Source organism: Charadrius vociferus, unplaced genomic scaffold (genome assembly GCF_000708025.1).
Source record: "Charadrius vociferus isolate BGI_N301 unplaced genomic scaffold, ASM70802v2 scaffold90, whole genome shotgun sequence".
NCBI lineage: Eukaryota > Metazoa > Chordata > Aves > Charadriiformes > Charadriidae > Charadrius > Charadrius vociferus.
Genome location: NW_009647222.1, coordinates 10,432,848 through 10,447,939, shown reverse-complemented (window position 1 = coordinate 10,447,939; position 15,092 = coordinate 10,432,848). Strand labels below are relative to the sequence as shown.

The 15,092-nt window shown below is 43.8% G+C and overlaps 1 protein-coding gene across 2 annotated transcripts in view; it reads right to left on the bottom strand.

The window, feature by feature from the left end:
- Positions 1 to 642: 642 nt before the first annotated feature.
- PRR5 (proline rich 5 (renal)) overlaps positions 643 to 15,092 on the bottom strand; it is a 97,899-nt gene continuing 83,449 nt past the window's right edge. The window contains exons 9-10 of one of the 2 annotated variants that reach the window (XM_009879713.1): positions 4,304 to 4,442; positions 643 to 1,781 (exon numbers count right to left, since the gene is read on the bottom strand). In XM_009879713.1, coding sequence (XP_009878015.1) covers positions 1,231 to 1,781; positions 4,304 to 4,442 — 690 coding nt within the window. In that variant the 3' untranslated portion in view covers positions 643 to 1,230. The remainder of the gene's footprint in view (positions 1,782 to 4,303; positions 4,443 to 15,092) is intronic. The other variant, XM_009879712.1, reaches the window with a different exon arrangement.

The window sequence follows — 15,092 nt, the reverse complement described above, 5'->3', positions numbered from 1 at the left end:
AATTAGCTGGAGAGTCCTCGAGCATCTGAGCTAAGAGCTGGGTGCTGCCAGACTGAACTGACAAGCAGTCACTGCTGAGCAGCTCAGGAGTAACTGACTGACTCTTTCCTTCAGAGGAAATGCCTATAACGGAGCGACGTGAATAAGAGATTTCTTCACTGTAAAACCATCTGATCAAAAATCTGTCATGCATCAGGACTTCTACTTCACCTTAGTATCACATGCATCAATCCTCTGTAAAACCACTGATACAGCTCTTACACCACCACGTTACTGTGAGGCAGAATCAAAGAGCTGGGAGAGATCAAGATGAGAAGAGCTGCACGGTTCACACTCCTCAAATATCAACACATAATGACAGTATATGCATTACTGTATTTCTTTAAGAATATAAATATATAATGAGGATTTCCACTGAGAGGCCACATTTTTCTTTATTTAGGAAACAAGTAAGTTGAATTCTGCTGGAATCTCTCCATACAATGGATGCTCCAGGAGTTGACAGTGCACAGATTTCTTGGAAGAGCCATATTCAGAGCAAATTAACACTGCCTTAAAAGCCATTTTTGAGACAGCTCTCTCACAGACACAAGGTATTGGCTGTGAAACAGAACATCAGATATGAGGCATCGCGTGACATCAGGTAGCACATTTCTGTTTATTTGCCTTTCTTCAAGAATTCTACTTCACCATTAGGCAAAGGAGTACTTACAAGATGTACAAGAAAAAGATTAAGAGAGACTTCTTTATCACTGTGTTCTGTGGCACGAAGGCCCACAGCCTCTGGGTTTTTTTGTTTTTTTAAAAGGACATGTTTTCACTCTGGCTGAGGTGTTACAGTTCAGAGAACAACCTGCTGTCTAGAGAAAATCTCTTGAGAAAATTAAAAGGGAACACAGGTATCTGCTAGGCTGTTTTACTGAACGAACACTGCCAGCTGCACTAATAGCATTTTACCAGACACTTGTCAGCCTGTGAACCCCTAAGTTTATAAAGACAATAGGAAATCTGACTGCAGAGTGACGGGGACAGGGGGAAGTGGTTGGAGTTTCTTCTCCCTAGCAGCAGATCCCTGTCTGCTGTAGACTTGTGTTTGTGTACTTCAGTACAGCTGTGATGACCTACAACAGAGGTTGCCCAAGACATATATAGCTTGCCCATAGTCTGACTCAATGCATTAGTAACTTTTGTATTTAATATTAAAACCCAAGGTTTGTCTCCCAATGTCCTTCATATGATGCTCTGTCTGTTCACGTCCACGTTGTATGCTGATGAATTGGAACAGCCTCGGCCAAAATCAATAAAAATGCCTTCAGAATCAGAGTCGATCGACTCCAAAATCTGATCCACTATGTTCTCAGGGCTGGAAGAGGGAACTGGAATCAAGGAAGGGTCCCTGTCCAGCTCAAAAGACCTATGTGGGTCGTCCATTGAGTGGAAGAGTCCTTTCTGTTGCTCAACTGTGCTGAGTTTGCTAGAGCACTGCACTGACCCAGTGCTGTGCCTCTCCTGATCGCCTGAGAGTGAGCTTTTTGTGGCTGTCATGGAGCTCTTGGAACCATTGTCCATGATGGTGGTGAGGTTGGAGTACCCCTGTAGCTCCAGGCAGGAAGTCATTTCCGAAACAGAGTGCCTTCGGATGCCTGTTCCATTGGCAGCCATGCCCTCGGCTTCATACTCGGCCACTGGTGTCAGCAGTGGATTGTTGTAGCTTTTCGATCGCACCACGGGGTTCTTGGCAAGGATGTCACCTGATTTTGAACGCCTGAAGAACCGCTTCTCTGTAAATAGAGAAAGATTCAGGGTAGTATCTACAAAGGCTTCTATTTTTGTGGTACTAATAATTGTAAGTGTTCAAAAGAAAAGGCAAGGCCTGAATATTAATGAGCTTTTCTTGAACAACAATAACTTTTTTAAAAGAATATATTTTGCTGGTTTTATAGATCCCTAGGATTCAGATTTCCTAGATTTCTTTAGCATACTGAAGACCCCAAACATATCTTTACAAATAATAGCTGACGTTCCCTTATATTCATGTAACTTCAGCAGGTGGAGTAAAACAGTAAATCCTGTGGGAGACCTGATATACAATTGCAAATGCTTTCTTTAGACAAGAACAGAAAGCGCAATGCTGTCATTGTTCAGGCTATAAAGGTGATCACTAATTTCTAGTAGTTGAAATCATAACTTTTCCACCCACCCTTGGAAAATCAGGTCTCTTCAAATCTGGGGCACGAGGATTAAGACACGCAGCCTTACTAATAATTCTGGAAAAACTTAGATGCGAAGCATCATTCAGTGACCACACAAGGAGAGAGCACCAAGAGTGTTTGGAAACGTTAACTGGTGGGCAGTGCCCACAGCAACCTTTTTGGGCAACAAACCTGCACTCGATCTGGCAGTGATTGTATGAATGCTGCTGTTAACCCAGTGGGCTCTTTCCAAAGGATGAACAGCAGGTGGCAGCACGTCAGCACAGAGATCCACCAACAGTGGTTTAGGGCTGGAGTGCTCTCTGCCAGCTAGACCAAAATGATCATCATGAAAACTTTTTGCAGACTTCACTGTTCAGACTCACTTGTGCCAAAAAAAAAAAAAAAAAAAAGAAAAAAAGAAAAAAAAAAAGCGGTGCGAATAGCAGGTCTCACTTTTGAATCTTTATGCCTGCTACTCTCACTTCATGATCCCCATGAAAGGGGCATAGCTGGAGAAGGGAACCGAGTTACACTCTGAAAGTCAACCACAGCCACTGCACATAAATTGTTGGCTTTAAATTAGGATACTGGTATATGTTCCCCTCCAAACCATGCAATTTCCTTTACAAATACCAGTCTCTTCTAAAATTATACTTATGTATAATTATGTGCTTACCTGGACACAAATTCCAATCATACACTGTACTACTAAAAAAGCCAGTTTCTGTACTTAAGACTGTATTTTGCAGTTGTTTCTGCCACAGCAGTGAAATCAACTGAACCGAGTTCACTTTTGGACTTTTTCTTTGTTATGAGTTTGACCTGGCAAACAGAAAAGATTCCCTGTGGCTGCCCTGCCACAGGAACTCTGGCTTTTTGGTCATACCAAGGCTTGGCTAGAGGGGAAGGCTGGGTGTGCTGGCCAGTCAGTTTGGGGCTCCATTTAAATGATTGTGGTCTTTTAATGGGAAACAACGAATACAAAGTAGTAATCCTGGACCATTTTCTATAAATAACCAGCCTCCGCTTACTCACATAAAACCGGTTTGTTTCTTAAACGCCTACTGCAATAAAACCATTTTTCCATTTAGCTTTTGGGAAAAATCAACTACCTTATTGACCATTTCTGACAAGCAAACAGATTAAATTGACTGCATACAAAACACACAATTGAACTTTTTTCCCCTTCTATTTTCTCTATTGAAGCAGGCCATCACAGTATTTACATTAAAATACTCAGGTACTACCACATTTCCTTTTTGATTTACGCTGGTAGTATCCCCCTTGCATTTTCAACAGAATGAATTATTACGTGGGATATTCAAAAGACCTTCGTATTGGCCAAATCCTGCCTTCACAGAAGTCACTGAATGTGTCAGAAGTCAAAGAATCATAGAAAGTAAGATGGAAGGGATTCAAGGTCACTCACTCAGCCTTTGTCACCAGACATTTACCCACCTTGCTCCTTTTAGATGCCTATGTATGTGACACATATAGAGCGCCTCTAGCAGTGAAGATTTAACAGCTTCCAGAGGCACTTTATGTACCATTAGAGATTTTTCCTTCCACGTAATCTGAATTTCCCCTGCTATGGGTGGTCTACTCTTTTTCTTATCTCCAGTGGAATGGAGAACAGCTCATTACCTTCCAGTCCACGGAAAGCTTTTACGTGTTTGAAGGCTTATCGCTTAGTCTTCTCTAAGACAAATTCCTACTGTCTTCCCTGCTTTAAATAGACTTGTATGATCTTCGTGCACTAACGAACAGACACTACGCAGCACTCTAGAAATGGCTTCTTGCTTGTTCCTCTCATTGTCCATAAAGCACCCTGTGTTAAAGCTCTCTCTCTTGAAAGGTAGAATGGGAATGCTAAACACACTCTAGATGCGCAGATTTGTTGGTGAGCACTATTATGATCTGTTTCCATCTTCTGCCACTAGCAAGTTTCACTGTGACTTTGCCCATTGCAAAGAGCATGTCCCTAGAAAGGAGCCTGACTGCATTGCATCAATACTGGCAGTCTCCTCTTATGTGGGCCCTGGCCCTGTGTGGACCAAAGTTTTGGTGAAGCCCGCTGTGCCGTGTCAAATCCAGTCTGTTATTCTTACCCAAGATACAGGAAGAGTGTGTGAAGGGTCCATCACTGGAATACAGACCGTATGTGCCCAAGTAAGGAGAAACGACTTTCTGGATCAGGGATTCCAGTTTCAAATAATCTTCAGTCACGCCTTTCGACTCGTGAACCCCCTGAAAGAGAGAAAATACCCAAGATGAACACTGTCCCCTCCAACCACAAGCTTTCCTTGCTCACCAGGGCAAGCAAAGAGGCAGCAAGCATTTTCACTAAGTTATATAGCAAAGGTACACTGTGATGCGATACTGGTTTGTTACTACAGCTGATTCCTCTTACCATAAAGCCAAGAGATGTGAGTCGAACCAGAGAGACTCACTATGCAGGCACTGCACAAATGCTCAGAAAGAGGCAGTAGCTACTTCCAGGACTTTTAAATCCAGAAAGGGACATCCTGCTTAGTGCAAAGGCAGTCAGGGAGGATGGAGGACGTAGTCTGTCGAGATAAATTAATAACAACCCTGCACTTTTTGTTACTGCAATCTTATACTGGCTTCCTGAATAAACTACTGCCAAGTGCTGCACCAGCAGCTGGTACCACAGGGTGTCACTGCCATCTAAGCGATACCAACAGGGTTAAGAAATAGGTTAAACTAAGACTCAGAAATATTTCTTCCAGGATATTTTGAACAAGAAATATTTACAGTGAAGAGGTTTGTATCTCTTCCTCACCCCCTCCAAGGCACTTGCCATTTTCCAGGCAAAAGTCGCATTATAACTAGCATGGTAAGATTCACCCACAGGCAAAATCTTTTGCCAATAGCTGTTAACTCTGCATTTCCACCCGTGAATGGCCTTATAAGGCTGCAGAGGTGACAGGAAAACCCTGTGGATGTGTAGTCGCCTCTCCACTTACAGCTGCAGCATGCGTGCTCCTGTGTTGTCTGAGCAGAGCCCTGTATATGTATGTGTAGCATTCCTCTTGCAACTCGAAGTAAATTCACATTTTAGCGTGTTGCTATATGGCCATATGTTTGACATATCTTATTGCAGAATTAAGATGCTAAATGTCATACTCAGCAAGTTTGCTTGAATTTAGCAGAATTCCAGATTTCGTAATATGACCCTGAACTACTGTAAAAAGAAACATTCTGGGACGAAGGCCTCCGGAGAGCAACACGCAGATCAAATGAGTAAAATTGCAACACTTCCTTCAGCATGTGAAAGGATCCTGACATTCAGGATGTACTCGCTGCTCAGTATGATTCACCAACCACTGTCTACAGGGTGACTATCAGCTTGCGACTTGTTTGTGAATGGCTTACTTCACCTCTTGGCTGCTGCGCTGCCTGAATGCTGCCTGGCGTTACTTGATAAAAGTTTATGAATGGAAAATGAATAGTGGCCAACAGAGAATGGATAGATTTTGGATTCCAGTTCAGCGGGTTTTATATAATGAATAAACAATCTTTGGAGATGTGCTGTGTCCCGTAAAACTTTGGGGGAGTCACAAATACAAATATGAACATAAGGGCATAGGCAGTGAATCTGAAAGCTTGCAAACACCAAAGTAACAGCAGAATGAGCCCATAGCTATTCAACCAATTTAAACCAGACAAAAATAACATAGGAATAATTCAGGAGACTTACTGAAGGTGCATGTGTTATTTCCAAGTCATCATTGGCCTAAATCAGAGAAAACGTTTCAAATATCAAGAGGAAGGGTCTCAATTTTTATCATGTTGAGATCTGCTCCAGGGTCTTCCACAGAATTCACAGATTGGTTAGGGTTGGAAGGGACCTTTGGAGATCATCTAGTCCAACCAAGACAGTTCCCTCCTGTCTTGCTGGGATTTAGCCAAGATCTTTTCAGCCCTCAGAAGGGCAACATGCCTGCTACTTTACTACATATTCACAATTGCCAAGGCCAGTGCGTTAAGCCATGTGCTCCAGGCTCCCATACCAATTACCTCCAGAACTGGTCTCCTAAACATATATATATAATACTAGTAGCAAAAGCCATTGCTTAGCATTGCTCATGCCCAGACTTTGTGGTAAGGCTTTATTTACTTTTCTGCCATTTAAGTATTTTTGATACTTATGAAAGAGGGCAGCTAAATATCAACCGTGGAGAATGAAACCCACTAATTCACTAGTACCATGCTGCTCACCAAATAACTCTTACCACTAGCAGAACTGTGACACTGTACAAAGTGATACAAGTGTCCTTGTCCAGTGGCATCTTACCACTGTCTGATTTCCTTTTGGCCCTACATGCCTGCAAAGTTCTTTTGGTTTCCCTCTTGGTTAGGAATTATCTGTTCTGCTATACAATCCTTCTTCCCTGATGAACACCTCAAAAGTCTCAGCTGGATTCTGCATTGACTGCTGCTCTGGCGGGGATACAAGGAGGCTGCCAGCAGCTCTGTTGGGTTAAGGTAGGCTTCTGGGGTGAGCTGAGGGGATGGAGACTTGACCCCCAAGCTCCAACCCCTCCATCACAGGGCTGGGGAGCAGCAGTTGCGCTGGGGCACAGATTTGCCTCATCCCCACCACCGCTGCCCTGCAGCTGCTGTGCCTGGAGAGCCCGTTGGCTCACTACTCCCAAGAAACACCCTCTTCTCTCAAAATCCCAACTTCCTAACTACTTGCATCACCACCTTCTTCAGTCTTGCCCTCAGCCTTCGCTCCTGCTCTCCCAAGAGCTAATTTCCAACCCTGTTTTCACTTCAGCCTCTATTAGTTCCCACCTTTGAAGTGAAGAGGCCACAAAATACCACCTTTACAGTGTAAAACCACCCAGTATTAACACAGCCTGCTGTTAGTCTTATTCCTTAGCTCTGCTATCATCCACGGGATGCTTTGCAAAACATACTGAAAAGTCATAAAACACCTGGCATCTGCTGGAGCCATGGTGGTATCCACCTGCAACATCCTTCCTGCATTGGTCATTGTTCCAGGCCTTCCTGCAGGTGCTGGACGGGGCAGTTCCCTTAAACCATTTTATTGGCGTGGAGCTTCTGTGCAAGCAGGAGCGTAACAGGCTGCAGACTATGTCCTGAACTTGTAAAAGAGTGTTTTTCCTGTATTTCTTTCTGCCGTGTTATTCAATGACAAACATCCTCCGGACCTTTATTTAATCAAATACAAGTACATCCCAATATTCAGCAAGGACTATCTCAGCTTTCCAAACCTAAACTTTCCATATGACCTTAAGGACACCATCACTTCTTTACAACTTAACCCCAGCCTGAGTGGCCCAGAGGAGTGTCTATAGGCTCAGAGCAAGCTGGGGCCATCTCCACCTGGCCACAGCCCCTGCCCAGGGGCAGAGCGGCACCACGTTGCAATCACTGCATGCCACTCACAAAACTGAATGTCCCCTGACTTAGAGGCAGCTGGTCCTTGCTGCAGCTGTGTTGACCTGACATGGCTGGGGAGCGTCCTGACCCCGGGGTCAGGCTGTAAGCTGTCAAAGGTTGGGTCACGGGGTGTAAGGCAGTCCCTGCTCCTCTTCGTGAGCTTTTAAGATCATGGTGCAGGAAGGAGGCAGCTGCAGGTTCATACATCAGCTCACAGCAGGTTAGCTGAGATATATGAAGGGTAGTAATAGGGGCAGGGGTGCCCCACAACCCTATCGAGAAAGTGGGACTTTCCAATTCTGCAATTCTTCCAATTTCCCTTCTTTATCTGGTGCTGGTGCTGCAGTTGGTACAGCTCATGGGCAGCCAGAGGGGGGGTTGCTGTGGCAACTGCACCTCTGAGCCAGCCAGGAGCAGGATGCGGGGAACATCGAGCCCACAGCCACAGGAGCTGCAGCAGCTGGCAGACCCCGTGGCCCTGGGGGGGGCTACAGAGCCCTAGCTCTTACTGCCTCACCGATATTAGTATCCAGCATAGCTGGGTTACAGAAGGGTGAAATGATGACTGACCTGCCAATTCGTCAGAGGGCACTGTAATCTGGCACCGTATGGGGCTGAGGATGGCAAGGAGCTTCAAGGGGAAGGATGGACACCTTCTAAAGCAGATCAGTTTTAGCAGGCTGGGGAAGCTTCTGTTTTGCTTTAGCTGCCAGCCCCAAGGGTACATTTAAACTCTTCTCTCCACCAGAGGTTTCCGTCCCATCCATTGTGCCACGTGCAAAATCACCTGTTCGTGCAACACCACGTGCAGTGGGAAGGCACTTCTGGTGGAAGTTTAGGATGGAGCAAAGTATGGTTATAAACGCTTCATATATCTGTATGTAAATATAGGTAGATACATACACATGTATAGACATCTATACATCTATCTACATGCATGTATATACTTATGTATATATAGATATACTCATATATATACATATATACTTAAAGATATATGTCCTTAAGATGTAAGTCCTTTTTAGACCCTTTCTGAAATTTGTAAATGATTGTGCTTATAAAGGCAAAATTGGCTTTAGAGTAAAGCCAACTTGGGATTGTTACCAATGTCACAATAGTTTCTGAGTAACTTATGGCAGGACTTAAAAATCACCAATAAAATAACAACAAAAAAAAAAGTATTTTCCTGTTATTTTGGCAGCTCGTGGTTCTTCTTGTACTTACTGCTTGATGCTTTACTAGTTTGATATGTCAGTATATAGCAATAAAGCAAAAGTCCTATCCAGCAGGCTGGCTGCTTAGCTTGCAGGAAACTATATTGTAATTTGGAGAGAAAAGAAAACTTGGAGCATTATCAGTAAAACAGAGACTCTACCCTTATCTTTAATGCAATATTGTCTCTGTAGACATGCAAAAACTTACTTTAAAAGATAACTGTGACCTTTCATGAACCCAATTTCATTTTAGCAGGAGAGCTTCATGCCTCTCTGCAAGTGTGAGATGTATCTATTAAATTCCTTTCAAAGGCCTTGCCTGACCTATTTATTTCTCGATTGAGGGCCAAAATAGCTCTGTATCAAATAGCTGCAAGTATCTTAGTACTTCTGGAAAAGTGTAGCTGCTGGATCAAATCCTCACCTTGGTCACACTGTTTTGAAATGCAACAAGAGTCACCTCATTATCTTTGGAAGGATTAAAATGTAATATTATGACAACAACTTGCCCTACTCTTAAGCAATGGGTAATGGGGATTTGAGTCCTCAATATGTGAATACTATTGCAAATGGAAAAGATCTATACTCAGCATCAAGAACAGAGACATGAATTTCTGCATGTAACACAGTATCCAAGTCCCTTACTTCATTAACCTGTAATTAAATAATTTAGAAACAGAGAATTGTATATTGTAGTTCAAAAGCATTAAAAGAACCCTATGCACTACTATTTTTGATGTGTAAATCTGTAAGCAATCCCAGAAGGGCCATATACCCTAAAGACTGCAGGTTATTGACGTAGCTATTTTATGAAGTTACTGCCCAGTCTGCTCAACCGCAGCCCCAGTGGTGTGCTTGCCCCCCGTTGCTGCACTGGAGTATGTTGCTGGAAGAAAACATTCCTCGTGTTTGGGAACAAAACCCCATGAGTAAAAACCATAAGTCATTCCAGTGAGAATAGACGCACTGAACCGTTTTTTTCCCCTGTTAATTCCGTAAGTTAACCACAAACTCCTACTGAGTTTTTAAAGGGCACAAGAGCTTCTTCTGAAAGCACAGAGGAAAGAATAAATTTGTCTTTTGGCACTGTGAATAAACAGACGCATTCAGAAGAATAGCTAGGGGTTTTGTAACCCCGTGTAAGGCCACAGCCTCCTTTTCCAATACGTAGGACTTCTCTAAGCCTCAAAGTGGTTCTGAAGTGGAGGCCGCTCCAAGAAACCATTTAAGGACTTGAAGAGTCCTCCTCAAACACAACCCTAAAACCCGCCTGAGGCTAAGGTTTATTACTTTAGCCTTTTGCATGCTATACAACAAAGATGGGTTGTTTTGAAGATTTTTTAAGTAATATATGTTTTAACAAAAAATACAATTAAGGCATTATCAAAATTGTATCTAAGCACCGTCTACACGACTTGCAAAGCTGCCAGAAACCTGACCTCTATTTTGGTAACATTTGACACAATTTTTCTTAAAAAAAAAAAAAGTATCAAATGTCCTTGCTTTATTTTACCATGGCAATGAAATAATCACAATCACAACTCTTTATTTCTGTATCCTATCATACTAATTTCTAACACCCTGCTCTTCTCTTCATAGGCAGTGAACAGTGCCAGTGGCACCCAAGAAGGTAGACCTGCCATCAATCCAACTTGGTGTTAGATGCAAACCTGTCTGCAGCCTCTGTCCCTGTGCAACTAGGTGGTCATTGTTGTATATTCCCTGAGGCTCCGGCTCCATCTTTTTATTCATCACTATAACCAAAATCCTTTAATTTGTGGTAAAAAAGACACCTAAAACATAACCAGATAGTATCAGCACTTCCAAACGAATGCTCTGAAATGACCATAAACCCCGCTGCGCCAAACCCAGCTCACCGGGGAGGCGTTCAGGCTGTGAGTTGCAAAGGAGCCCAGAAATGAATCATCTGCCTCCCACCACTTTTCACCTGGTGTTGGCCACTTCACTTCCTCAGGCTCTGGTAAAATACCCAGACATGAAGCAATCCCCAAAGACAGTCACAGCCATGAAAAACTATTTAGGCTGCTGATGGTCCGGTATTAGCCATGCCTGGCTAAACTATGATGTGGAGTTTTAGGCTTCCCATGCTCCTGTGTGCAGATGTAGGACATCTTACGGAAAAGACTTGGCTCGTGAAACCCTGGCATGTGGCAGGAAGGGAATTGGTTTTCTGTGTTGTCTGCTGCTTATGCATCTCGCTTCTCACCCCAGAAACTGAACGTGGAGCTGATGTCTCCTTTTTACATGTGTTAGGGAGCAAAGAGGTAGCAAAACCTCACTGGAAGAAAACATGGCAAAAACTGGTGGCAAATCCCCACTGTTAATAGCCTGCCAAGGAAGACCAATAATAAACTACAGTCCTAGAAGCAGAGACGGCTCCTGGGCCATGGAGCAGGCTGCATCATTTTCTGCCCCAACGGTCTGTGAATTACAGTCTGCTCATAAGAGCTTGCTAGCACATAGCTAGACCAAAGACGAAATTTTCTTCTCAAGTGCTCCTGGTGACCAGAGCAACCATCAGCATAAGAATGGTATATTCACCACTTCATCCACTTGGGAATTGGTGGGTTACATTGACTGAAAAATGATTTACCCTAAAAATCCCGTAATGCATCGCCCTTTTAATGGCAGGCAAGGCACCAGCTCAGAGAACTGAACACATACATCACAACAGTTGGAGACAAAAGACCTACAGCTAAAGCTGTCAAGTCCTCTGGCTATCAGACACACCTGAAGGGGATGTCTCATGCATGCCAAGAGGCTAGAAATAAACATAGCTGCTGGCTGTTCTTTTTGCTACCTGCTTCTCCTGGGTGGCTTTTCACTGATGCTTGGCTCATGTTATTGCACTTCATGGTCTTAGCTGAATCTCCACGTGGCTATCACTCTCTCATGCCTGACTCCTTCCATTTTAACCCTTTGCTTTGTCCCCTTGTCATCTGCTTCATAATACCCCACATCCATCCTGACCTCCTCTTTCAGGCCCTGGGCAAGGCCCCTGTCATCTGCTGAGCTCCTCTGCTGTATGAGCCTCCCCGTATTCATCTTTACCACAGGTTGCTTCAGTGCTGGGTGGACAACTGCAAGTTGCCCCAGGTAATTCCTCACTCATCTATCTGAAAATAATCATAAACCGCTATTAAAGAGCAAGCTGCTTTTAACTGACCAGCAGTAACTCAGTGTTTTGCTGAGTATTTATAGAAGGTCATGGGTCCTCTACAGTTTCCAGTTCTGACTAATACCACCCACCACTAGTAACATCCAGAAATGGTGGTCTCACTCAGTTGCTTTTCACTTCCCTCTTTAGCACAGAGTATTACAGGTCCATTTACCTAATAAATTATACATGAAAAAGATATCTCCAGTGTCTAAATGTACCCTAACAACTGGACATAATGGTGGGAACTACTTCACCCCCGCCTGCAACTGTAGATTGTGCTGGTCATTGATTAAATGATGTGGTACTTAACTTAGGCTTTAATGAGCTGATCAGCATGTTTACATGAGTGAGTACTGGTGTAGAAGACTGTCTCCTCTTTCAATTGACAAACTGATGGATAGCTTTTAAATGAAAAATAAAATAGAATAAAAAATAAAATAAAGTAAAATAAAATTAAAAATTTGTCTTCTCCCAGGTCAAGGTGGACAAAGCAAGCAGGCCTTCTGCAGCCAAGGCTAGTACCCTGCTAGGATGGGCATGGCATGGAGGGAGGCCCAGCATGTCTTGGTACTTGACATGGGAGCAGCTCTACCACAGGGGACACCAAGCAGGAACAGCCGTGAGCCAAATCTGGGGTTACCAACTTCCGGAGTCAAGAAAGGAAGGAGTAGAACCAGATTTCTTCATGATTTAATTAAGTAATTTCAGCAATCATTACTTTTGGTGACTTGATGACCCAGAAGACCAAAGTCCTCTGCCCATGCGACAGAAAGCACCCATATATGCTTCAGCTCATGGCCAAATAACACAGCCTGAACCTCAACCTGCTGGGGTGTCCTTAACAGCTGGCCTCCACCCTGGTCTACCAACAAAAAGCCATGACCTACTGCTGAAGCAGTCCTGATCTGGTGCTACATGAAATGAGACGTGCTGCAGGAAGTGTTTACAGGGTCAAGCCCAAACACAAAGTGAGGTCCTGGCCTCATGCACTGCCCTATCTTAACCACACAGGAAAACAGCTAAAAAATGTAACTATTTTCTGCTTAAAAGCAGATGATTCCCTGGAGAAAAGAAAAATGCATTAAGAAATGCTTTTCTTTCTTTAACTGGCAACGAGTCAGATCAATATGACTGAAAGAAACAGACACGCAGCGGCAATAATCTGACAAATACTGGGTAACAATAGTTGCCCAACTACTCCCAGGGAAAACTGAAATTAGAAGTCACAAGACATACCACAAGGCAGACATAGAACAGTATCTGTAGTGAAAATACACATTACTCAGCCAACACTGGTGGTGAATTGATAAGGGTGTGCAGACTGCAGTGCACACCCTGGTGACCACATAGTCGACAAGATCTGCTTCTTATTTTAGTCAGAGATAGCAGCAGCCTTGCTTGTAAGAGATTTGGAAACCAGTGCCCTTACAGGCCATGACTACTTGTTATCCCACTTTGGCGCCCATAACACCTTTCATTGCATCACATCAAACTTCTAAAACTTGAGCAACACAGAGCAACAACAGAAATCACTGCAAGGAGGAATTGGGAACAGATGGGCCATCAGTCCTTGCCATGTGCACCACCGGCAGCACAGCACATACTCCCAGGTATGATACGGGTCACATTCTGGATTGAGGTCTGCATCCCTCCATCTTCCTTTGAACAGGCACAGACACGTACTTAGTATCATCTCATATCTAATAATCTAATTTTTACTGATCTTGCAACGCTCACACACAAACCTATGGCAGCGAAGTTATGGGACAGTTTACTTGGTTGAGAAGAGGATTCAGGAGTGGTCCCCAGGTGTGTAAAATGTTTGTTTTCTCTGCAGCACTGTGCCCTTTCATTAACCAAGCCCACCCAGTCTCATGCTTTGGAGAAGACCACAGCGGCTCTTGGAGCAGCAACTGTTGCCCAAACAGCTGAAGGTGTCCCTCCTGTGCACAGCTGCTCAGAGCTGCTGCTCTTACTGCAACACGGAGCATCATCATGGGAGTCTCCCACTCACATTTACTCCATCTTCAGCTGTCAGGCACAACACTCTGAAAAACTCAAAGATCTCGCTCTTATACCCCCTGCAGGAACTCCCTGGGCTCCAACACAAAATCAGGAAGCCCAAGTAGGTGGCTCAACTCCACTGAACTGCCCCAACTGCCCACCTTGTTCCCTGGCAGTCAGCCCTGCAGAGTGAAAATATAATTCCATTTGTGGAGCCGCATCTGGCCTCCATTTACACATGGAGTAAATGCAAACTCATGAGTAAACTCATGGAGGTATCAGATGTGATAACCAATTCCTCTCAGCCTTTGCAGTAGAATCAGCCATGCAGTGTCAGACCAAAAGTTAACTGAATTCAACATTTTCTTGCTAATACTGATAACAGGAGACATGCACAGGCAAAAAAAAGGAAATAGGGCACACTCAGTGTCGGATTTCTTGCAGAATACATCGGTCCTTCTGGCAAATAGTGATGTAAAAACCTGCTGCATGGGACTTTGTAGTAGCCCTTAAGCATAAACAATCTGTGCTAGAAATTATTTTACCAACAAGATGAAGATGGTCAATAATTGATAGCATAACTAGTTTCCAGAAATAAAGAACCAGCCTAACTACCGAGTACTCTGAAAAAGGGAGAGGATGGATTTCTTTGATGCCTTCCCTATGTGCATTCCTTGTGTAGTTGCAGCTTTCCTATTTCGGAGGCGAGCAAGTGCAATGCTGAACTCTTCTGCTGTCTGATAGAGAAGGACCAGACTGTTGGCAACAATTACTCAGCTTAACTCTGAATGTTAATTGCAGCTAAATCGAACTATGCTCACTGACATCAGCTGGGGGTCCAGCCCAAGCCAGCAAGGGTGGAAACAGGGTGAAAACAGGTAAGATATGGAGAGAGTGATGAATTTTTCCACTTATATTGATGACATCCTGATGTTCACTGAATCACAGAATGGTGAGGTTGGAGGGGACCTCTGGAGGTCATCTGGTCCAACGCCCTGCTCAAGAAGGGACACCCAGAGACAGTTGCCCAGGACCATGTTCAGACAGCTTTTGAACGTCTCCAAG